The following is a 25,142-nucleotide window of genomic DNA, read 5'->3' on the forward strand; positions in this document are numbered from 1 at the left end:
ACACTTTCTGCAGTCAATTGCCTTGCAGCGTGGCTTGAAGCCCTGCTATTGATCTAGCATCTGTTATAAGCAGATAATCATTGCCGCTGTGCCATGGCTGCTATGATGGGGTCTAAAAGCACTTTCCAGAATCTGGTTGAGGGCTGTTTTCTGCTCTCCCCTGCAGCTGCAGGAAGGCAAAGGTTTGTAGGGGAGCCCACAAAAGTCTTGCAGGTTGACAGAATTTGAAGGCCAGAAAAAAAATATTGTATCACGCCAATTCATTCATCTCCTAATCCTGGAAACTTCAGGTGACTGAGGTGCACTCCCTGCAAGGCTCTGCTGCCATCCCAGCCCTCACACAGTTATTTTACACCCTGCAATTTCCTTTCCCTAGCAAGGTGCTGACACACCACCATCAAGCCACAGCTCAATCCTTTCCTTCTCTAAGACAGGCAGCGAGAGCTGCTGAAATCTCCCAGCATCAGGCTTTTTTTTCCTGTCTCCAAAAGGTTTCTCAGACTTTGGCTCACTGAGGTTTGAATCCTGGCATCTCCTGAGCTTCCATCTACTTCCCAGCAGCATGGGGATGTCTGGGGCCAGGCACCTTCCTCCAAGTTTAGCAAGAAGTGGTCAGAGGTAGGTGAAATCACACTACCAGTGGCTGCAATCCCCCTCTCCCATCCAGTGCAAGCACTTCTTACCCACTAGGCAGATTCCTCCAGTCTCCACGGGAGGAGAAAAGGATGGGAAATTAAAAATAAATGAACCAAGAGATACACATCCATCAGGAGCCAGGCATTGTCAGCCCAGGTCCCTGTGCAACTACTTCTTTAATCAAAACCTCATGCAGCTTAAACGCTTGACAGAAGTCTAGAACAGAGATCATGTTACCCTGAACAGGAAAAGCTGCAACCTTGAAAAATAAAATCACTGTGTGATGGGGTCTATTTTATTTAAAATCACGCTAAATTACGCCAAGCCTGTTCCTAGCTGTGACATTTGAGGTTTCACCCTGCAGATTCCTGTGAGACACACGGGTGTCTCTCGGGGCTGACCAGAGGTGATGGGAGGAGTGAGGGCGCCAGCTGAAGATGAGCCATTTCTAAATCAGTCCATGACGCCAGACCTAAATTTTTAAGAGGCTCAAATCAAGAAAAGATTGCTGATGGATGCACTCCCCACTTGCGTGGTGATGGACGTCAGACTACGGCCTCATGGCTATGCCTGGCTGCTACTGGGAGTGACAGAAACCTTCCAGCTTTCTAGAAAGTCCTCGTGTGCCAAGGCTCAGCCAGCTCTTTGGAGCCTCCAGCATGCAGGTTATCTGCTTCTCTTGGCTTGAAAATGTTTGTCCCTGAGGAGTTTTTATTTAATGCCTTCCTTAGTTACCAAGGGATGAGAAGTTTCTCCCATCGTTCTGAGGCTTTCCAAACACAGATGGGATTTATTGAAGTTCCTGCTGCTCTGGCCTCATTAACGTTTTATGGCACAGCTCCAGAGATGTGCCTGCTCCTTGCTGGGTGCCCCTCTACAGCCCCACAGTGGCTCAGGTCTCTTGGCTGCACTGAACATCCTTGGGGAGTTTTAAGTGATTTCATTCCCAAAACAGCTCTGCTGCTTCCTTTTGAGACCTCACCTGCACCCTGCCTCCTGTGGGACCACAGCTCCCAGGAGCTCCTCTCATAACAGACACAGTGGGTGGGAAAGCAGAGACAGCATGAGCAGGAGAGAGGGAAAAAATAGGAGAAAAATTAGAGAATAATGCAGAACACATTCAGGCTATGCCACAGACAGTATAACCTGTCCAGGGACAGGCAGGATTTTAACTGGCATGAAGGGGGTGGAAGCAGAAGAGGGGGTGCAAACACAGGGTCTGGTGAGGAAATGCAGCTGCTGGCCCTGTGGAGACATTGCTGGTACCCTCCTGCACATGCCTGCAGGGAGGAAGGTGGGAATTGCTAGTCCTGAGGCCTTCTGGAAGAGCTTTTCTCCCCTGCAGAAAACAGGAGGGAGCATCAGCACAGCCCAGCTGGAGTCTGCAAATTGCCCCACTTAGGCTCTGGTCCTCAAAATTACTCTTACCTAAAGTCCATCCACAGACCTGACAAGCATCATGTTTTTCTCTGGAGGCCACACTCCTGCACAGCCTCCAGAGTCTGTGCTTCATCCCCAAATGCTACAGGTTTTGTCCCAGAGAAACATGCCTGGTGCTCACCAGGTCACCTTGCTATGAGCAAGGCCTTGGGATGTGCCTTTCCACAATCCAAGCACTGCATGGAGCCAGGGTTTCCCCACCACATATTTATTCAGAGGTGCTGCACAGCAAGGACAACCTGGCACCAAACTTTGGAAGAGGCAGACCTGGCTGGAGTTCAGCAGAAACAGGGAATTAAGACACTGAACAAAATCAATGCATCCCCACCCAATTTCTGCCCAAATCAGGAATTTCATGCACAGGAGAGATTTTGACCAGCGTCCCACATTAGTTATTGAGCAGAGAGAGCAAAGAGTGCTTGGCACTGTGCAGAATTCAAGTCTTTGCACTGAAGCTCTTGGAAACCCAGAGTAATTCAGATGCAGAAGCAATCTCAGCTGCTGGGAAGGAACTCAAACAGCCAAGGACAGAGAGAGTCTGTGCAGGGATGTAGGGAAAGAAAGAAGAGCTGCTGGCTGGGTGCAGGGAGGGGACAATGACCACATGGATGAAAGGATGGGGAGGAGGTAAAGGAAGGAGGTCAGGGAAAATCCAAGGATAGCCAGGGCCACTCTAGCTGAAATGTACCCCACAGAGGGGACTTGTTTAGGGCTGCAGGACCCACAGACTCCCTGCAAGAACCTTCCAGCATTGCCTGGTGTGAGCCACACACTGGGACTGAAAACACCAGGGAGATGCTCAGGGGGTTGAGCAGAGTAAGGACAGAGACACATGGACTGCAAGACCCACCCGGCCCATTCCAGCCGGGGAAACACAGAATGCCACGCTCAGAGCTTCCCCCAACACCCAGCTCAGGCTGCTCACTCAAACCTCCTGCTCGTCTGGCTTGGAGTGCCACCTGCTGCCAACGGTGCCGTTCTCCAGCCCCTGCGAGGGGACAACAGCAGCGCAGAGCAGCAAACTTCCTGCTCTTACATCGGCTTTCCCTGTCCTTTAACAGCAGCCAAACTCCTGATCCAAAAAGCAACGCTATTTCCCAAGCTGCAGGCGTCCCACGAGTAGCAGGCATAGCAGCAGTTGCTAATAAAGTACTTTTCTCTTTGCCTTTCATGCAGTTTCTCGCTGGAGCCAGCCTCTCCCCCCAGAGACCACATCCTGAATCTTCTTGTTCGCTGATTCTTTATGCTAAATGATGACTCTGCAGTCGAAATAATGTGGCATATTCCAGCTCGCATTTCAGACACCGTGAGACTTTTTAATAACGAGTTGCATGAAAAATTAGAGAGGCTGCAACAAAGAGCTCTGACAGAGGTTTCCAAAGTGACTCACAGCCAGTAGAGCCTCCCTTTTCCAAAGCCCAGTGTGAGACAATCTCAAGAGCCCCCGCACTCAGAGAGAGACGAGTCCTTCCCCTCTGGAAAAATAAGGCCTTTTTAAGGAGAATTCTCCAGGGAGAGAATCCCTGCAGGGAGGTTTGGCAGGTGGATTTGGGAATCATGGCTGAGATGGGCTGACATCCCATTCCCAGGAGGGCTCACAGGGGTGTTTCACCCCACACCTCAGCTGTGCTGCTGAGGGTGCTGCAGGGTGGGAGTCACCTCGTCCTGCAGCCAGCCTGGGCTTCCTGCTTGGCACATTGGCTGTGGAATGCTCCCAAATGGGGCTAGCAATGACTCCTGCTGGTTTTACAAGGAGGCAGCAAACCACAGCACTAACAGGCAGTGGAGGTTTCTCCAGCCTTGGCTCCCAAAGCACTGTGGCACCCACAGACACAGCAAACATCACCCATGCACAGGTATCCTGCTCCTCCTAGGGCTGGTTTGCTGCCAACCCTGCAGCTCTCTGCCAGGCTGTGCAGCAATATGGAGGAGGAATTTTTTCAGGCCAACTTTTGGCTGTCTGTTTTTGCTTCCTGCCATCCACAAGAACAGCTGCCAACATATTTCAAGGCGAAGCAGCAGGCAACATATCCAGTGCAGCCACCCTGATGGGGATTAATGCCATTCATGCTCAGTCCCAGTAGTGAGCAGTGCCTGGCTGCTGGGTGGGACATTGTGGCTGAAGGATGGGTTTGATTGCTCTGATCCCTCTCCCAAGCTCAGCTCTAAATTCCTTCTGTATCCTGAGCTGGCTCCCACCTTCACCTCCTCTGTGACAGCCCTCACAGTCACCCCCAGCCCCAGGAGCTGCAGCACAGCCCCCTGCTCACCCACTCCTAAGGTTTAATTGAGCACAGTTCCCCCCACCCAGCCCAGCAGACTTCTCAAAAGAGGTTTTTTCTCCCAAAGGAAGCTGGGAAAGGAAGGCTGAGAGTAAAAGAGCAGCTGGCACAAAGGCAGTTCTTACCACATTCCAGAAGAAAGGGTTGAAGGCGATTGAGAGGACAGCCACAATGAAGCCAGTGTCGGTCACATCCACGTAGCCAAAGAGCTGCACCATGGCTGCCACATCCACCTGTGGAAGAGGGGATGGTTACTGCAGTGCAGGATCCCACAGGGACACTTCACCTCAAACTAAACCCACCAACTGCCCCAAGGGTAGATGAACCTTTTATTAGCCCTAAGCAACGTTGTTGTTCCAGCCTGCAGAGTGCTGTGCCAAGGTGCAAAGCCCAGAAGAAGGATGGGGGATTCTCCAAGCTGTCCCCCCAAACCTCAGGGACACTGGGCCCTCTGGGAGCGCCACACTCACAGCGTGCACAAAAGGACACAGGCTCAGAGGTGACACTGCTGCTCTGAGGACGAGCACCAGTCCTCAGCTGCCAGCTCATGATTTTTAGGAGAGGGAGCACCATTCCACAGTATCTCAGCGTCCCTGGGGACACAGGACTGTCCCAGGGATGTGAGTCTGCATGGAGTCCCCTAGCAATGAGCTCTGTCAGCTTCAAACTCATCTCCCATAAAGTCAGAGTGATGCAAACCCTCTCCACAGCAAGGGGGAATGCATTTGCACTGTAAGGAGCTGCAAAAGTATTTCCTGTCTTAATGACAACAACAAAAACCCCTTAAAACTCGCTGCTCTCCTTTTTAAAAAGAGAGATTTTTCCCAAGACAGCTCCCTGACATTGTCAGCATTCTTACGTGCAGTAAGCCATGCTGCTTCTCCCTCCACACTCCCTCTTCCTGTGCTGGTATTTGGATGAAAAACAGCCAGTGTCTTTTTTTTTTATTGTCAAAACCTTTGAAAACAAAAAACAAAATAGCCCATCCCAAGCCCAGCCCTCGCTTGAAACAAAACCAAGACGACAACATCTAGACGTGGAAGGTTTTGGTTTCCCCAACACAGCTGTGTTTTCAAGACCTTTGGATGCCAGAGGACAGGCACAGCTCGAAAAGGTATCTAGAGGGAAATTCTCACTGGCTCCTCAAAGGCTCTTGGGAAGAACGAGAGCCACAGTGTCATCCATGGAAAAGGGTTGGTAAAGCCAGCACCTCTCCTAGCCCAGAGAAAAGGCTGTGGCAACAGCTCCTGTGCTAGCCCAGGGCACATCCAAGAGCCTCTGCCCAGCCATGAGTGCCCAAGGTGCAAAGTGCAGGAGCAAAGATGGCACAGCCCTGGGGAAAGGGGGGTATGGATCCTCACAGGGGCCCACAGCTGCCCTCAAACCACCACTGCCCCAGATCCTCCAGGCTTCTTTATCCGAGCCCTGGGGACGCAGGTGCTGGCAGGGAACAATGGGAACAGCCCCCATGGCCTGATCCAGACCCATCTCCCCCTATTCCCATCCTCCACAGCCTCTCCTCCCATCCCTTCACCCCGGAGCACCCTTCCCCACCAGACCTCGTCCCTCCAAACTGCCAAGCCACAACCCAAGCAGCTGCTGGCACCGGGGCCGAACTGTCTAATCCCGCTTCAATTGCAATCCCGTGGGACCAGGACAGCTTCTTTCCTCTCGTTTTGTACGCTGCTGAGCACAGTGCTAGCACGGGCTGAACAAAAGCTTCTTGACCTACTAACTCCTGGCAGGCACCATCGTTAACATTGCACTCACCTTCTTTTCTCCTGCTCAACAACCAAATTCGCGGCTGCCAGCGGGAGGCAGATTGGCCTGTGCCTGGCGTGTGCTTTTCGGGATAAAAGGGGAGCCCTAATGGGATGAGCTGTCTCTGCGAGCTGCTGGGACAGCCACGTAACAGGCACAGAACATTCAACTTTGCCCCCTCCTCCACGGTGGGGGATCAATGACCGCGGCAAGCGGTGCCCGCTTGATCAAAGCCCCGAAGGCAGGGAGGAGGGTGGGAACAGCACGGGCACCCAGGTGACAGATGCATGGGCCCCCAGGTGACAGCTGCGTGGGCACCCGGGTGAGACAGGAACGGGCACACGGCTGGGAGATCTACAGGCACTGGGGGAGGGCAATACAGGTACCTCGATGAGAGCTGCATGGGCACTTGGGCGAGAGGTGTACGAGCACCTGAGTGAGACAAATGGACACCTGGGTGACAGCTGCATGGGCACTTCAATGGGAGCTGCAGGGGCACCCGGGTGAGCCGGTGGCAGCAGCCCCGGGCACTCTGCACAGTGCCAGTGCAGCCCTGCTGCCTGCTCAGCCCGTGCCCAGCCCGTGCCGTCCCGGCTGGGGTGGAACCGGGCTGCGCAGGGCGCTGCGTGCACCTGGGGCACCGGGCACCGAGCATCCCGGGGCCTGCTGCACCTGCGGGCAGAACCCGCGGGCGATTCCCAGCGGATCTGCCGAGCCCCGCAGCGGCACCGGGGTGGGGGAGCAGGGGATCCATCCCCGGGCTCCCCCCGCCGCCCCAGGCCGGGCCCTCCCCGGGGCCGTCCCCTCCCGCCCGCGCCCGGCCCGGCCCGGCCCGCCGGTACCTGGCCGTAGTCCAGGCCGCCCAGCCCCTCGCAGCACTCCCGCGGGAAGCGCCGGGCCCCGCCCGCCGCCGCCGCCTCCCGCCGCCCCGCGCCCGGCCCGCGCCGCCCCGCCATGGCCGGGTGTCCCCGCCGCGCCCAGCCCGGCCCGGCCCGGCTCGGCCTGAGCGCCGCGGCGGCGCTGGCGGGAGGAGCCGCGGGCCCGCCCCGCCGGGAGGAGCCGGGCCTGCAGCCGCGGCGGGCGCGGGGCCCGGGCCGGGGGCAGCACTGACCTCAGGCCGCGGGTGCGCGGTGCTGTGGGGCCGCTCTCCGTGCCCGCGGGACTTTGACCCTGCCCGCGGAGCCCCCGGGGCCGCGGCGGGAGCTGGGGAGCGGCTGGGAGTGGGACGGCCCCGGTGGGAGAGGGAGCGGGAAGCGAGTGGGCACCGCTGCTGCGGGGGCAGAGACGGGCGCTGCCAGCCCCCATCTGTGCCCTGCCAACCCCGGCCCCTTCCCTGCCAGCTCCCGTGCCTGCCCCTGGCCTGATTCCTCCCCATCCCCTTTTGCCCAGAGAAACTGGGACTGCCCCATGCCTGGAAGTGTTCCGGGCCAGGCTGGGCTTGGAGCCTAGTGCAAGGTTTCCCAGCCCATGGCTTGGGGTGGAATGAAATGATCTGTACGATCCCTTCCAACCGAAACCATTCTGTGATTCCATGGTTCTGTGATCCCTGCCCATCCCCTGCCCTGTCCCAGTTCACTGCTCGCACCAGGGCCAGGAGCTGGGAAACAACTGCAGTGGTTCCCTAGCACAGGAAATTAAATGCCGCTTGACCAATATTACTCATTCAAGGGCAAAATCTAAAGCTACCAAGTCTAAACGTATTTTAAGGACAATTCATTGCAGCCTTCTGCCTTCAGCCAGTGCAATATATTTTTTTTTATTGCTGTTATTATTACTACTTATGTTATTCTTTTTCTCTTCAGTCCTCTCTAGGATGTTTCTGGTTAAAGCACCTCATGGGCTGCAGTCCTGGACCTGTCTGGAAAATAGGGTAGTATCATCCCTGTAGACCCCTGAGGGTCTCTGCTTTTGCAGATCCTGCTTTGCAAGGAAATAAATTTTCTTTTAAAAGGAATTTGGTGTGAATGAGCTGCAAATGTCCCTCCTGGAGGTCTCATGGGAGCAGGAAAGGGACAGGATATCTGAGCACTCATGTCCTGGCAGGCTCCAAAAGTGTGCATGAGTGATGGCTCACTCGAAGCCCTCCCCAGGAGAATGGCATCTCTGGAGGATACACTTCAGCACACCCCAGGGATCCCAGTTTGGCTCCACAGGAAGCCAGCCTTCCTTAGTTCTGCTGCTCCAAACCCCTGGGAGCACCAGCACATCCCCACCTCCCCACCTGCACCGTCACCTCCGGCACTCGGGGTGCTCGCACAGGGCCCGGGGAGCACATTCACGGTAGGAGCTGGGCTGGTTTGGGGTGAGGCACACACCGAGGCACTGTGGGTGGGAGCAGCGTTCCCCATGGATGATCTCCAGCTGCTTCCGGCCTCTTCTCCCCTGCGCTGGATAATTTTGCTGTGCCAAGTGTGTAATTATCGCCTCTGCCATCTCGGGAGCAGGTGGGAGGATGTTTGTTCTGAGTCCCACCAGCTGGGTGCTGGGAGCAGCAGGAAGGGCGATGTGGATGCGGTGGGGAAGCGATGGTGGCTGGGATGTGTGAGATGCTGATGTCCCTCTCCAGGAGGAATTGGTGGGGAGAAATCTCCAAACTGTCCTCACGGCTGCAAGGGGAGGGTATCCTGGTGATGCCAGCGCTGCCAGCTGGGAAAGGGCACGGGTGTTGTGGCACAGTGGGAGGAGGAATTGGTCTTGCTGTGTGATGGGTGGTGAGGAGGTGTAGATGGTGAGATGATGCAGAGACAAAAAAAACATCTGCTGACCTGGCTCCTCATTTAGGGTCAGCAGAGCTGGGCTGTCATGGAAATGTCTGTCCTGTCACTCCAGTGAAGGCACATGCTGCAGAATCCAGTGTCCTGCCACCAGCTCAGTTGTGTTTGGGGCAGCAAATCACACTTGAGCCTCCTCGCCCTTTCCACTGCCAAATTCCCTGTCTGTGGAAGTTTCTCCATGTAAGAGGGAAAGAAGATGTTTGTGGCAGTGGGGCCTCTCCATGCTGGCCTTCATCCCACATTGGACACATCCCTGCAGCTGTGAAGGAGACAAAGAGGGCTTTCTTCAAAGGCTGGATTTTATGTGCCCATCCCTCCCCTTCTCCCCACAGCATGCCTTTCATCCAGCTCTCCCTTTCTGAGCACCAAGCTGAGGAAGAGGACATTGCTTTCAGCTTTCTCAAGTCTTTTCTCAGCATAAACTCCCTCAATGCCCCTTGAAATCCCACCATGGTCCCAAGAGGCCCCCAATGAATATGGAATTGCATCATGGCAAAGGATGCTGAATGTGTGTTAGCAGGACACTGTGGCTTGGCAAGATGCAGTTTGTTCAGGAGCATTTCAAATTTCAAACACAACCCGGGAAATTCCCCACATGTGGAAATCTAGGGCAGGGAGTGCTGTTGGGTGGTTTTCCCTTAGAAATGGGCCATTGATTGGGAAACTGCAGTCTGGTAACTTCAGCACAGAGGGACAACTCTCCTTGCAAGACCAGGAAAAAGTTTCCAGGCCAAATGATCGGTTTCCTTGCTGGGAAAAGAAAAGACAAGTCTTATGCCCATTCCTTTCTGTCCAGGTCCCTGTGTCATGTCCCTCATGTTCAAATATGACCTCAAATAAAGCTGATCCCTGCAGGTTTGGCCCTTGCAAACCTGCAAGGGCCTGTGCTGATGGGTCATAGAGATCAAGGACAGAGCATTGAAATGTGTGGTGAAGAACAACAAATGATGCTGGAGCAGAGAGACGAAACCTTGGGGAGAAGCAGCAAAACTGCAGCTACTGCTGTGTCCTCCATCAGATAATGTACAGTTACCAACAGCGTGATGCCGCAATCCAGACCTGCAATCCTGGTGGAAATCCTCTAGTGTTTGTGCTGGAGGTTAGTTCTATTTATTTTCTGATGAATGATTTACTTGAGTAATTGGCACACAGCTCCCCTATTACAGATCATAAAGAATTAATCACGAGATTTTCAATGCTCCCCTATCAATTTTATTAGGCTTGATTGAGCGTAGTGGATTGGGAGCATATGGTATGTGAGGCAGACTCTGCTCCCAGTTACACCCTGGTTATGCTGAGGACTTGCTCAGCTGCTGATCCCTGTAAATCCAGAGAGACAGCTGCTCCTTTCCTCCTTTCCATGTCCCCCCCGTTCCTTGAGTTCCCTTAAATACCCGGGGATACAGAGAACAACCAACACCACCTCCACGTACCTAAATTCTCCAAAGGCCTGAGATGCTCCCAAACTGGAAGCCAAGCTGGGTAGAGGATGCTTTCTTTGCTTCCAGCTCGTCCATGTGCCAGCATGAGCCAGAAACTGGAGCCAAATGCTTGGGAGCTCAAGATCTGCCCCTGCGAAGGGGACGTGTCACGGCGTGGGAGGCTTGTCACTGATGAAAGCTGAGGATGCCTGTGTTGGCGTCAGGGAGTCCTGCCAGCCAGGTTTGCCCACGGGAGATGCTTTCTTGGAAGAACTGGCAAAAAAGAAGTCCTAACACCTGCAGGAGCAGGATGACACATCCCTGCCCCGAACCAGCAGCACAGCGTGATTCCCTGGAGCAGAAACCTTCTTAAAAGCCACGTCCCCTATGTGATTCCCCTCATGCAGAGAGCCAGGAAAACCTTCAGAATTTCCATGTGGAAAGCTTACAGTCCTTCCCTTGCTTTTTGCCTGTGGGTGTTGTTACCATGCAGAATCGTGATTTCAGGGAAGGGAATGGTGCAGGGCCCTGCTCCAGCTTGTGGGCAACGCTCACCTCGGCGAAACTGCTCCCAGTAACACCAGTATCTCAGCAGGTATTTACAGCAGAGAATGGGAACTTCAGGAGTAGATGGAGCTACTTGCATAAGCCCAGATTATTTATCCTGAGCTAGCTATCCTTGCAAAGCAGCCAGCCTGGCTCAGCTTCAACCCCCATCCCCATCTGCTGCCTCAAGCAGCTGCATTGAAGGGCATTGAGAAGTTATTGCCAGTAACCATTGGCAGGAGCCAGTGTGGAAACCTCCCTCTGGGAAAGCTGACCTGGGGAGGGAAAATCAGGAATGCAGCAGAGGACAGAGCAGGATCTGGCTGTTACTGTCAGAACATTTTGTGTGCACACGGCTGTGGTTCAGGAGCAGAGCGAGCAGGACTTTGCTCAAGGGTTTTGCCCAGCTTCAGTGAGCCCAGTCCGTGGTGCTGCCTCTTTCTGCCATGCCCCTGCTGCCTGCACCTGAACCAGCTCTCCAAGGCCTTGTTGTGTCCACACTTCTGGGTGAACATCCCTCACAAACCCCCCAGGCTCTGGGAATTCCACGCTGACACCAGGTGAACCTTATGCTGAAGCTGGGTCTCGCCTGGGTGCTCAGCCCTGGCACAGCCACAGCTCACACTGCTCTGAGCCAGGGCATCTTGCCCTTGTCACACCTCAGTGGGGAGAAGCACACAGGGCAGAGGCAAACACAGACATAAAGATGCATTTTTTCAGCCTCAGCATTTCCAGGGAGCTCCAGTGCCCCTCAGAGCCTCCCATGTGATGGGCACAGTGGGATGGAGCAGGCTCCCTCCAGGGAAAGCCATCCTGTTGGAGGAGCTTCCCGACATCTGTGCCCTGAGCCTCATGGAGATAACATTTAGGGAAGGATTCTCACAGCTTCCCTGCTCCCCGAGGCCGCGTTCATCACCGGCATGTCTCTAATGAAGTGGAGGCTTTGCTTTCTGGGATCAATGAATCCACCGATCGTGACCTGTCTGCTAAGTGGGAAATCAGGTCTCTCCCTCCCCAAACTCGTCTGAGCTGGGCTCAAACAGCAGGTTCTGTCCCCAGGGTTACTCTGTGTCGCTTAATTGCAAACCCTGAGTCTGATTAGAGAGCAGCAGCGAGGGTGTGCAGAGTTACCACGGCTTCCCCAGCCTGGGAGATGGCTGCAAAGAAGGAGGACATTTTGAGGCTCCAGGTGGGTGGAAATGACCCAGATTTCCCTTTTCCAAAAGGTCCTGACTCTGCACAGCTGGTTGGAGGGTTTACTGCCAATCTGCTGTCCCCCGAAGCCCTAAATCCCTCCAAAGCACTTTTCATGAGGACAGATGCTTTAAGAGAAGCTGAGGCTTCCCAAAGCAGAAGGCAGCTGAAAAGGTCACTGCTACCATGTTCCCTGGCCACAGGCACGTCCCATGACAGACGTGGGAGCAGCCCCCATTGCTCCTGGGTCCATCCAAAGAGGCTGAACAGCTTTCCCTAATGCTTCCTGCACTTCCAGGTCCTTTCTGCCCCTACAAACCACCCTGTGCACCCCCAGCGTCTTTTCCCATAAGGTGCAAAGGGCTCCAAAAGAATTCCCTGCACATCAGCAGCCCAAGAGTAAGGTGCATTGCTCTAGACACATCTAATTAGGGTGTCCCCATTAGCTGAGCCATCCAGATGCCCAGTGCTGACTGCAGCATCGAGGAGGAATGGGATGGATCCATCATATGGAGGGGGCTGAGTCACAGCACCAAGCATTCCCTCCGTGGCCATCTCTCATCCCTTGCTCTGCTGGTGCCTGGCTTTTCCCAGGCAATCAGCATTGCTCTCAAATGTGAGCCCCAGGAGGGCTGTAGGGAGAAAAAGCTCTCATTGAGGACTTGGCAGGGAAAAAAACCTGGAAGTGGAGGCTGCTTCGTTCCAGGTGTGGTGGTCCCTATAGCAAGTGCCACAGAGAGCTGGGCTCAGAGCCTTTTCAGAGCATCAGCCTTTCCCTGAGTGGTCTCTAAAAGCTGTGGGGATGTGCTCTGCCTTCAGGCTGAATCCACGTGGAAGACTCCTGGGGAAGGGCTGACTGCAAGGCAGGAACACAAACATATGCTTGTGGGGGCCAGGGAAGAGGCTCCATGGGGACACACAGGTCTATCCTGAGGAACCACAGAGCCAGCTATAAATACCTCCTCAGAGCATCACTCCCCCTCCTCTTTGATGTTTTCCTGTTATTTACTTCAAACCCACTCCTGCTGCTGTTATTTTTATCTTATCTCTTCTTTCCCCCCTGCTTTTGTGTCTGTTTACGAGCTGCATCACAGAAGGGTTTCAAAAGGAAGATGGAAAGATGGTCAGAGACCCTGGGAAGAAGGTCAGGAACCCCAGGGAGAAGACTGGGGACCCTGGAAATGAGGTTGGGGACCTCAGGAGGGTAGAGGCTCTCCAGCTGCCAGCACACTGCTCTCCATCAGGACACGATGGGAAATGCAGGATGTCCCTATGGGACTGCTGTGGTGGGTGACCCAAACTACTCCCCACTGGGGGGAAGGGGCAAATGGGGTCTCCTGCTGCTCTCCAGTGACCCACATCTGACAAATTTGCAGGAAATTGGTCTCCCTGTGATGCCAAACCCCTGCCAGAGCCAGAGGAATCCAGGCAAGCGGCTCAGAAATTAATGAAAGCAGAGGCCGTGTGAGTAGTCAGACACAGATGAGCTTAATTCCCTTAAATGAATTAAAAATACATCACTCCTCACCAGTGTGAGCCTGGAGCCACAGCAGCAGGAGGGGAGTGTGAGCTGTGAATGCTTTGGCCCTTGGACCCCTCCAAACTGAGCAACCAGGATTTCTGCCATGATCCTCCCATAGCCAGACTGGGAGCTGGGTACCATGATTGGGTCATGATTCAACTCATTTCAGCAAAAAGAAACTGCTGGAGCCGAGTTTTTGCTTCTCTTCCTTCACCTTTTCAGCCCAGACTGATCTTTGATTGTATAAAATGGCATGAAGCAGAGGTTCTGGGCTTTCCCCACCCAAGCCAAAGCAGGCTGTTTACCTTGGTTCAGGTTTAAGATGTTTAATCCCTTCAGTGCTAAAGAAAGATGATATCTCTGTTCCCTCCTTCATGCATCTCCCCTTCTCACACCCACCTGGAAGCACCAAACTCCAGACATTCCCTTTGCCACGGTGCCTTCCTGTAGCATCACCCACTTGCCAAGAATTGGGGTGTTTTTGCAGATTCCCATAAAAAAGGGAAGCAGCTGGGATGTGGGTCAGTGCCCGGGCAGGGGTGTGGGGGCTCCCTGCCAGCCCTGTCTGTTGGGATGGATGTTTCCTGCTGTGGTTTGTTTCTGCTGCTGGAGAGCCCCTGGGACCCTGTTTGGTCATCAGCTAACAGGGAGAAATTGAATCCAAAGGTCAGGGAAGGAAGGGGGAGAGGCTGCAGTGAAACTGGGAGCATGGGGTGGCCCCAGCACCCACTGGCCACAACCCCACAGCAGAGTGTGGGGTGTGGGAGGAGGAAAGCCCAGCTGGGAGTGGGGCTGGAGCAGGAATCAGGAGGCTTTACCAGCAGATGGGTTTATTGGGGGGTGCCATGAATTCTTCAATATGAGCAAAACTTAAAATCCCAGCAGGCTGCTCCTCCCCAAGGTCTGCTGCAGCCCGGATGGGCAGGCACCCAGGGCAACCTCCTGGCCAGGAGTGCACGGGAGGTCAGGGCTGTGCCCGTGGGACCTGTGAGGATGGGAAACCACAGCCAGGGGCTGCTGGTGGCTCCGAGCCAGGGCATGGGACCCTCCTTGGGGGCTCCCTCCCTTCTCCAGGGGAAAGAGCTGCCCTGGGCTGGGGAAGTCCTGAGTGACTCTGCAGATGGGCTGCCCCTGTACCCCTGTGCTGGCACTGACCCTGGTATTCAGCTGCCTCTCTCATACCTTGGAGCTGGATCGTGTCTGGCTTTGCTCCGGGATCAGTGCTGGGCTGAAAACAAAGCTTGGCTGCATGGAGAATGGCCATGTCCCAAAGCTGGTAGGAACACCCAGGACAACCAGAGAAATTCCCTCCATCCCCTTGTGCTCTCCCTAAAGCCAGGCCTGGCAGCATGTTGTCCCAAGTGGGTGCTCAGTGGGATGGGTGCTCCCTGGCCAGTGGGGACAGAGACAGGATCCAGCCACTTTCCAGCACTTCAGTGCAGGACCTAAGAGTGCAGTGGGTGCAGGGATGGGGCTTGGGGCCGCAGCAGCTGTCAAGGAGCATCTTGGGGTTCCATGATCAGCCCTAAACCTGTCCCTGCTGAGTTCTGGTGCAGGGAAGCTGCCTGCAATCCATCACCTCTCATGGAGAGGAAAATAGGCTTGGGGGCATGCAGTATGGGTCCAGGGCACGCTCTCTCTGCTTGGCTAAAATGACACTAATTAAGCCCCTTGCAGTGTGTAAAAGCTATTCCTACAGGGCAGACAATTAACCTTGAAACTTGGCTTTTAGTGCTTGGAGGGGAGCGAATTTTTCATCGTGTTATTTCCCTGTGCTATTAAGCTAATCCTGGAGACCGTGTGACACGTCTGCAGCTCCCAGCCTTGCCAGGAGCACAGTGTGTGGCCAGCAGCCTCCTGCTCCATCCCTCCATCACTCTCTTATTTTCACCCACGGTCTCCAGCAGCATCATCAGCACTGGGGAACGCCAGGAACCAGGGATGTGACCAAGGGCACACGGCAAGGCTGTGGCATTACATGATTATTATGGTCAGAAGTAAATCCAGCCTCCTGTGAGCGTGTTAGACGCAGAGCCAGCCCAGCCTTGACTTTTTCAGGGAGTTCCCTGGGAGGGACAGCGTGTCCCCAGCTCTCCAAGGCTGTGGCTGCTGGAATGGCATTTCCTTGGCCCAAGCTTTGTGTGAGAAGTTTTGTTTTCCTGGAGGAGAAAGAGAGAGGTGGAGAAAGGGGGAAGATTTAATCTGTGAAGGTCAAACTCTGTTGAGGAGATGGGGATGTCCCTGGTATGCTCTGTGTTCTTCCTCAGAGTTCCTCTCCCCCCAAAGCTCCCCTCTCGCTCTCCAAATGCAGACACTTAAAGTGCTGAGCTTGGGGACACTGGGACAGGAGCTGGTGGCTTGGTCTGATCCTGCAGAGGGGAGGGAAAAGGGAGGATGGATAACCCACAGAACCCCCTCCATGGGCTGCTGTCGGAGTCTGAGGTATTGATGATCCCAAGATTGCAGAAAGTCTCTGTCTTTCAGCCCCGCTGCCAAAGCAGAAGCCATAATTGGTCTGTGCTGGTTTCAAGGTTGTTTATTCTGTTTATCTCTAACATGTTCTGCTGCCCTGCCGCAGCTCTGTCCTGCAGGGCAGCGTGTGGGGCTCTGCCCTCAGTGGGATGGTACAAACATTAAATACCACAAACTACCTGTGCTGGATTTACAATAACGTGCCAATATCTGTCACCTACGTTGGACAGTGTGTCCCCAGCCTGAACCAACAGAAAAATGCCAACACCACAGTGAAACATGGAGGGCATGAAGAAGGAGAAAAAGGACAAGACACACCCAATTTCCTCCATCTTGTCCCCTCTGAACCCCTAACCTAGAATCCTAAAATTTTACTTTTGCACCCGTGCCACACTTAATTATTACTTAAATCAAACACTCAGAGCTGGTAATTCACCCTGTAAGATTGAAAACTCTTTTCCATGGGCAGAGATCACAGCCAGTGTCTCTGGGGGCTCTGTCCAGGGGGGTTCCTGACCCCTGCCAGGGTCCCAGGTCCTCCAGGGCAGACAGAGGAAAGCCCTGGATTCCCACAGGCTGCCACACAAGCACCAGCACACACAACATATTTAAGCACTAAAAACCAGGCTCAGGATATTTGTTACAACAAGCTGCAAAAAGGAACTGAAATGTTAAAAAATCCCTCAGGAAGAGAGCGCTGGGAGGGCCCTGCAAGGTGAATAGTGGTGGGAACTGGAAGGTCTGTGGGTACCCCCACTCCAGGAATAAGGATGGAGCAGCCTGGTGATGGTGGTGCCAAGAAGCAAGGGAAGCACTGCTCCTGGCAGCAATGGTACCAGGAGTGCATAAACCAGACTTTGGGTGCCCAGAAAATATGGGAGAGGCATCCTTCAGAAAGGTTCTCCCTGTCTTCAGCAACTCCTTTCCCACTGGTGGGACCTGCAGACCCTCACACCAAGCTGAGCATTGGCTGCTCCGAGCCTCACCCCAAAAGAGCAGCAAACCTGAGCACTCCCCTGAGAGCTGTTTCCAGCTCTAATTGGCCTTTCCGTGGCAGCAGGGGAGGCTGCAGCACCCCTCGAGGAGCAATTTTCCATGTGGGAGCTGTTTCTCTGCAATGGCCTGGTTTTAAACTGCTTTCCTCTTTTTTTTCTTGAGGGGGTGGTACATTATGGAGGCTGGATAAAGCGACGGAAGGGAGAGCTGTGCCATAAAAGCCAGTCTGCTGCTAAAGCTGGTGAAAAAAACGATGCTGCAAAGTGCCTTTGCAGTTGTTTAGTCATGTGTTAGCCTGGCTGAGGGGTGATTTGTGTGGCTGAGCACCAGCTGCAGAACATCATGTAGGGCAAAATGCCCTGAGTGTGTGCAGAGACCAGAGGAAGGATCAGGAAAGGAGCATGAGAGAGTACTGAGAGATTCTTTTTTTTCCCTAGGTGATGTTTTTGGCTTGTCAGCCTCACTCTCCCTTTTACAAAATAATGCTCATCTTCTCCAGGGCTCCCATGGAGGTAAATTCAGCTCCTCACAGCTCTTCCCTCCCCAGGAGCCCTGCCCATGGAAGTCACTTTTCCTGCTGCCCTGTTGTTTCTCACATTAGCTTCAATAAAAAAACAACAGAGTAGGTGCCTGGTGTAGCAGATGGGATTGGCTTCTCCTGCCTGCTGTAAATCACAGAGGAGGTTTCACCTTCCTGGGATGAAGCTCTCGGAGCACTGATCCTGCTGGAGTCAGCCACAGCTGGCTGCCAGTGCCAGCACTGCAGGAGGAGGAGACAAACCAACCTCCTGCACCTCTCCTGCAGAAGTGACCAGGTCCTAATGGGATTTCTAAATCACAGCACAGCTTCAGAGCATTCTTCTGCTGGCATAAATCAGCCTGGCTGGAATCGCCAGTGCTCTGCTGATTTACACCAGGGAGCTCTGGGGGGAGAGGCTGGAGGGTTCATCTGAGTGTCCCTGTCCTCTGAGCAGTGGCAGGAGGCCACAAATCATCTGGGGGCCATGGAAATAACTCAGCAGCCTGAGACTGGGCATGGGGATGAGGCATGTGAGTCCAAAGGGGTTCCAAGGTGGATGTGGGAATGAGTTTTAAAATAGAGAATAGAATAGAATAGAATAGAACAGAACAGAATAGAACAGAATAGAATAGAATAGAATAGAATAGAATAGAATAGAATAGAATAGAATAGAATAGAATAGAATAGAATAGAACTATTTCAGCTGGAAAGAACTCACAATGATCCTCTGGTCCCACTGTCTGACCACTTCAAGGCTGACCAAAAGCTAAAACATGCTCTTAAAGGCATTTTCCAAATGCTTCTTGGACAGGCTTGGGACATTGAAGGAAGGAAGACTGTTCCAGGGTTTAACCATTCTCTCCAGAAAGAAAGAATTTCAAATATCCAGTCTAACAGCCCCTACAACACAACTTTGCACCATTCAGAAGTTGGACTTGGAGGTCTTTTCCAACCTTAATGATTCTATGATTCATTCTCACACTTCCCATCGCCTGATCCCAGGGAGAAGAGCAACCCTTGGAGACCTCCCAGGCCTGCTGAAGGCTGGCTTTCTCCAGGATTTTGGGGTGTTTTAACACATCTTGTTGATGTAGCAGGAGAAGGAGACTTCCGGAGCGTGGGTGGTGCGGGACGGGCTGGGCTGGCACCGCGCTCAGCCCGGGGCTGTTGGCATCGAGCGGATGGTTCCAGAGGCTGCTTGCTCCAAAATGGGAAGGGATAAATGTGGAGTGGAACGTGTGCCAGCCGACTCAGCTGGGAGAAACCCGGCCTGAGCGCTGGGCTGTGCCAAAGCAGCGGCACCGAGGGGCTGGCACGTGATTTATCGGGATTTTTATCGGGATTTATCGGGATTTTTATCGGGATTCGCAGCTGCGGGGAGCGGCGCTGGATGCGACCGAGCGCTGCCACCACGTCCTTGGCTGACCATCAGCTGTAGCTGTCCCCAGCCCGGGGGGAAAAAAGCACCTGCAGCCTTGCAGGTAGCACGTTCCCCTGCTGAGGTGCACGTAAATTACAGCCTGCTGTGTCCCACTGGAAAAAAAAAAGGCTGAGTTAGATTAGAGATAAGGGAGATATTTTTACACTGAGGGGGGTAGAACACTGGCATAGGTTGCCCAGAGAATCTGTGGATGCCCCATCTCTGGAAATATTTGTGCTCAGCTTGGACGGGGCTCTGAGCAACTTTATTTACTTATAGATGTCCCTGCTCATTGCCGGGGGCAGGACTACATGACCTTTTAAAGGGCCTTTCCAATCTGAACCAGCCTAGAATTCTGTTTTATAAGGTCCGTGTAGGATTGTACTGCCTGCACGTGCTGAGCTGGGCTGGGGCTGGGGAGATCCTGACCTCAGACACAGCATGTTGTGCCCTGACGGTGCAGGACAGGCTGTGGGACCAGCTCCATGTGGGAGCAAGGGCTCCTGCTCTGCACAGGGATATCTTGGCAAGCTGGGTGCGATTCCCAAGGTTAAAATTTGTCATTGTGCCAAGGACAATGCCTGGGAGGGATCAGGGGCTGCCCTGTGTCATGCTGCCCGTCTCTTTGATCTCCCACGCTGGTTTGAACTGCTGCCTTCCACCAAAACACCCATGATGGTCATTTGACCTATTTTTATTTTACTTCCCTCCCATCCTGCGCTGCAGAAAACCCAGAGCAGCCTTTCCCTGAAGTGTCAGCACTTTATCCAGCACAAGTCCCAACGTGCTTCCCTAATCACAGACACACCAACATGCACACAAGCAGGATTCAGCTCCCAGGACTCATTTCTATCCCTGTGCTTCTTGATAGCACTGCAAATCCCCACGGTGAGTTCTGGGGTCATAGCAATACCTGCAGCAGAAATACCTCCTTGCCTTAAGCAGCACGTTTTTATCCCAAGACAGTGTTTGTTTAGTGGATTGTGATTCTAATTCAGCATATGGTACCAACAGCTGCCAACCCCGTGCCTTATCTCCCTCCTAGCAGGCGGCACTGACCCGATCTGACCCAGTGCAGGGCTCAGCCTGGCACCCAGGGCTGTTGGCGTGGTGATGTCCCCTGGCAGGACCCTCAGTGTTGTTGGCACCAGGCAGGTCTCGGCCAGGTTGGGAGTCCTGGGAGCCAGAGGATGCTGCAGCCCCTCCCCGAGGATGCTAAAGCCCTCCACGGGGATGCTGGAGCTCCCCCTGAGGATGCTGAAGCCCCCTCTGGAGATACTGAAGCCTCCCCCGAGGATACCAAAGCCCACTCTGAGGATGCTGCTGCTGCCCGGGCGCTGCCAGGGGCTGCCCCAAAGCCGGGCAGAGGCTGCCACTTAGTGTTGGAAGGGAGCACGGCTGCTGCAGGGAGCTGGCAGAGCGCCGCGGTTGGGGACAGGCCACTCCTGCACTCCTTGGAAGGTCCCCGGGCTCCTGCTCAGCCCCCTGAGCATCCCTGGGTGAGGGTGGTCCCACCTAACGATGGCTCTGCTGATAATTGCTGATGGGGCTGATGGGACTCGTGCTCATGTGTCCCCTGTTTGTCCCTTTGGGGTGCTAGCAGGGGTCCCCCCCTCCAGCCCTGCACCCCCAGACAGCTGAGCTGCTCCTCACCCCTGCCCAGGCACCCCCCAAATCAGCCACATCCCAATGTCCAACACAAATCACAGAACGGTTGGGGTAGGATGGGACCTTCAAATCCACCCAGTTCCACCCCCCTTCCATTGTCCCAGGTTGCTCCAAGCCTTGTCCAGCCTGGCCTTGGAAACTTCCAGGGATGGGGCAGTCACAGTTTCTCTGCTCAACTTGTCTTCTAAGGTCTCCCTGGAGCCCTCTGCTCCAGCTGCTCTCCTGGATGTGTTACTATTTAGACAATATGACTTAGACACCTCTTTCCTAAGGAATGTGGCACCAAGGCACCCAGGGATAGGATCCTGATGATGTCCTTGGCAAGCTCTCCCCTGCCTCAGTTTCCCCTGACTTTATAGTGGTTCAACAAGAAAAGAAGCCCTTCAACGAGCTCCTGGGGTCCCCTGAGTGCTGCAGCAGAGCTCAAGGTCCCTTGGCCATCTGGGGAAACTGAGGCAGGGCACAGCCAAGGAGGGCTGGGTGGTCCTGAGCAGCTCCCCCCACCCCAAACCTTCCAGCTGCTGTCATCTTCTGCTCCTTCCCCTCATTACAGCCGGATTCCCTGGAGACGGCGGCGGCAGAGCGTCCTTCCCAGTGATGTTATATTAGCTTAATAGCATTTTTCCACTCCATTTGAGAGGGGAATTTACAATGATCTCCGATTAGGACTGCCTCAAGAATGTCTCTGATTAGCACCATCCGCTCACCGGCCACCTGGGCTCACCCTTCCCCACCCTGGGTACAAAAGCTGCTGGCCACTCATCACCCCCTGGAGCAAAACCTTCCCTGGGCACCCTGTGCCAGAGCCTCAGCACCCTCACAGGGAAGAGTTTCTTCCTAATATCCCATCTAACCCTGCCCTCTGTCAGTGGGAAGCCATTCTCCCTTGTCTTGTCACTCCAGGCTCTTCTCCAAAGTTCCTCTCCAGCTCTCCTGGAGCCCCTTTAGGCCCTGAAAGAAGCTCTGAGGTCTCTCTGGAGGCTTCTCTTCTCCAGGCTGAGCACCCCCAGCTCTCTCATCCTGTCTCCAGAGCAGAGATGCTCGAGCCCTTGGCCTCCTCTGGGCTTGCTCCAGCAGCTCCACATCCTTCTGATGTTGGAGGCCTCAGAGCTGGAGGCACCTGAACAGAGCAGAGGGGGAGAATCCCCTCCTGTGACCCACTGCCCACCCTGCTGCTGCTGCTCCCCGGGACACGGATGGCACCCCGGAACAGATCCTGCAATCCCTCTCACAGCCCTGCTTGCAGCCCCCCTGGCAGTCCAGCAGGCAGCTCCCCACGGGGGCAAGCAAACCCTCGATGCCAGCAGCCCCATCCCTGGCAGCCCCTGCCCTCCGGAGCACCAGGGACTGCTCAGCCCTGGCCCCCTCCTCCCCCGGAGCTGCCACTGCTCTTCCCTCGCCTCTGCCACAGCCGGTCCTGGGATCACTTACCAATTAGTGTGGCCTGCTCATTAAAGCTCATTATCTGCCAGTGTGAACTTGGATGGGGTTGTGTGGGCTTGGCGGGGGATCAAAATCTTCCTTTTTTCCAATCGCATCCCGCTCGGCCCCCACACTCCAGGAACAGCCCCGCGGCTGCACCAGAAGGTTGGGGGATACGGTGCTGCCTTTTAGAGGGGAAAAAAAGTGCTCAACAAATTAAGTCGAGTCCTCCACACAGCAGAGACTGGTTGCTGCTCCACACAGATGCTGTGATGGAGCAGGATGACGCCTGGATCGCTTTCTTCCATGACTTTCCAGGAATCTGGGGATGCACAGGGGGGCAGGGGGGGATGGCAGGACTTTTTGTCCGCTGTGGGATAACGAGCTCAGCCCAGCTCCAGGATACAGAGCTGGCAGTGATGGGAAATGTCAGCTGCCAACCACAGAAATTCTTCTCCATTGCTGGGAGGGGCTGGTCACAGAGGTGCCTTGGCTACTTCCTGGTTTTAAGTGCGAGGATACAGGGGAAAACAAGACTCTGACAAAACCAGTCTTCTCCCACCGCCTTGGTGGGTGTTTTGAGTAAACAGGTGACAGAAAACTCAGCAGATTTTATGGCTTGGATGGAATCACGTCCATTCATGGAAGGAGACTTCGTTTCCTGGCTGTTGTCTGAGCTGGAGGGCAAAAAATCCCTGCAACCCCATCCTGCCCCACTGCACCCCGAGCTGTCTGTGTGGGACTGGTTCTGCTGCCACCACACACCCCCCAGCCCCTGCCTGGCTCTAGGACACTGTGCCTGAGGGGGTGACATGGACCCGGACCCTTGGGCAGGGATGCGAACGTTGCTTTGCAGCCACGGGGGCTGGTCCTGAGCATCCTGCAGCTGCAAGGCAAACAAGCCAAAGTCTTTCTGTGCTGGGAAAATCAATCCCAAATGCAGCCCAGTTTCATAAGAACCAGGAGCATGGGAGTGGGAGCTGTGTCTTTCCAGTGCCTCCTTCCCCTCTTTCCCAAAGCTGTCCTTCCCCAGGGACACACCAGGTCTGGCTTTCATTAGCGAATGAGCCTGTTTTGGTGAATGGCTCTTGTCAATATTGATTAAATTCCATCTTCCCAAGTGCAGACAAATCCTCTCGCAGTCCCTTCAGCACAACCATCCTAAAATAACTCAGTAACAAGGCATGGTTTAACCCTTCCCTTCTCCTCCAAAAAAAAAAAAACCCTAAGGTGAAATCACCCACTGACTGCTCCTTTGTTCATCTCCCGCATGGAACCACCCAGTAATGAGACAAAAATCCACCAGGCAGTGGAAAGCAGCTGGTCTAAGTTCAAGCCAAAGAGCCTCAGCTTGTGTGAGCCAGGGCTTTAGCACAGGCCAAGCTGGGAAGGCTGCGCCTACATCATTAACAAAATCCCCAGCAAATGCTCCCCGTGGCATCCAACCAGCTCTCCAGGGCTGCAAATTGTGCCCAGGAGCATATTCTTCCTCAGCTCCTCCTTGCCAGGGTGCCTTTCACTGCAGACATCCCTCTGCCTGCATCCCACGCTGCCCTGGATTAACCGCCTCTTTTATTGCTGCCAATTACTGGCAGCAAAGCTGCCTCGGGGATGGAGGATGTGAGATGGGTTACACCTTCCTGGCCTTAATGACGTGAGGATTTGCAGGCTGGAGCAGCAAGCTCGGCTCCCCACGGAGCAGGGGATCAGCACACAGACCCCCAGAGCGCTTCCCTGCGTGTCCTCTGCACCCCACTGCTGGGAGCTGGGAGGGTGTTGTGGGGACAGCTGGATCCCCGAGCTGTGGCAGGGATCAGAGTGGGGGGAGCTGCGTGGATCAAGGGATGGGAAATGCAGGGATCAGGGGGTGGGAAATGCAGGGATCAGGGGATGGGAAATGCAGGGATCAGGGGGTGGGAATGTGATGCCCATCCCTGGTGACCCAGAGCTTCCCGCGTGGGTGGGAGCGGAGGCAGCGCCGGGCTGCAGGCAGCAGGACCACACTCGACTGCTGCTGAATGCTCTGAGGCTTCACACTGCGAGAAGAATGAGCAGATAATAGGATTTTCCATCTCTTCAAAGGGCACTCGAGCCAGGCCTCGGCGCCGTGCAGAGCCCTGGGAAGAGCTGCCGGGAAGATCCCACACCTCCCAGCCACGGGGATGCTCCCAGCTGCAGAGCAGCCGCCAGCGTGCAAATGGGGACTGGGAATGGGGGTTCTGGGAGGGCAGAGTGCTGGAAAGCACCACGGGGATTATCACAGTGATACCCAGCAAGGCCAGGAAAGAGGGGGTGAAATGCTGGTGGTGCCACATAGGGAGTCAGGGGAAGGTTCATCTGTCCCAGCGTGGCGTGTTTTTCGTGGAATCATAGAATGCTTTGCGTGGAAAGGGACCCTAAATCTCATCTCATTCCACCCCCCTGCCATGGCAGGACACCTTCCACTATCCCAGGTCGCTCCCAGCCTCATCCAACCTGGCTTTGAACACTTCCAGGGATGTGGCATCCACATCTTCTCTGGGCTTCTGTGCCAGTGCCTCACCACCCTCACAGGGAAGAATTCCTTGTTAATATCCAATCTAAACCTCCTCTCTTTCAGCTTAGAGCCAGGCACAGCTGCTGTGCTGCAGAAGCAGACACTGAGCTTTCCACTCGGTGCTTGCAGCAGCCAAGGGCATGGCACACTCACACCTCTCTGGGCACACACTGGCACCAGCCCAGGGCACAGCAGCCACCCCCTGGCCACCCCCTGGCCCCTCGGTGCCCACCCGCTGCACAGGGGCAGCCCAGGGACCATCTGGAGCCTCATTTGAAGAGCTCCCACGTCCCCGCGTCCCCGCTCCATTTCTCCTCGGATGGCTTATCAGCAGTGACTTTCCCGACAGCAATCGATAGAAAACATTTTATCACCTTCCCAGGCGGCAGGATCCGTGGAGTGGGTCTGATTTCTGTTTCTATGGTGACATCTTCCGGGCTTGTGAAAGATTTTGCCTTTCTTGGTTGTTGTTGGGGGGTGGAGACGGGGGGGGAGGGGGGGCTGGTGCTATATTTTTTGTTGTTGTAGGTTT

The 25,142-nt window shown here is 54.6% G+C and overlaps 1 protein-coding gene across 3 annotated transcripts in view; it reads right to left on the reverse strand.

The window, feature by feature from the left end:
• PEMT (phosphatidylethanolamine N-methyltransferase) overlaps nucleotides 1–7,434 on the reverse strand; it is a 42,227-nt gene extending 34,793 nt beyond the window's left edge. Inside the window, exons 1-2 of one of the 3 annotated variants that reach the window (XM_030285131.4) lie at nucleotides 7,231–7,434; nucleotides 4,484–4,591 (exon numbers count right to left, since the gene is read on the reverse strand). In XM_030285131.4, the coding sequence (XP_030140991.3) occupies nucleotides 4,484–4,576 (93 nt within the window). In that variant the 5' untranslated portion in view covers nucleotides 4,577–4,591; nucleotides 7,231–7,434. Of the gene's footprint in view, nucleotides 1–4,483; nucleotides 4,592–6,128; nucleotides 6,802–6,961; nucleotides 7,116–7,230 lie in introns of those variants that run through there. The other 2 variants (XM_030285133.4, XM_030285132.4) reach the window with 2 other exon arrangements.
• Between the last annotated feature and the right edge of the window lie 17,708 nt (nucleotides 7,435–25,142).

Source organism: Taeniopygia guttata, chromosome 14 (assembly GCF_048771995.1).
Source record: "Taeniopygia guttata chromosome 14, bTaeGut7.mat, whole genome shotgun sequence".
NCBI classification, from domain to species: Eukaryota; Metazoa; Chordata; class Aves; order Passeriformes; family Estrildidae; genus Taeniopygia; species Taeniopygia guttata.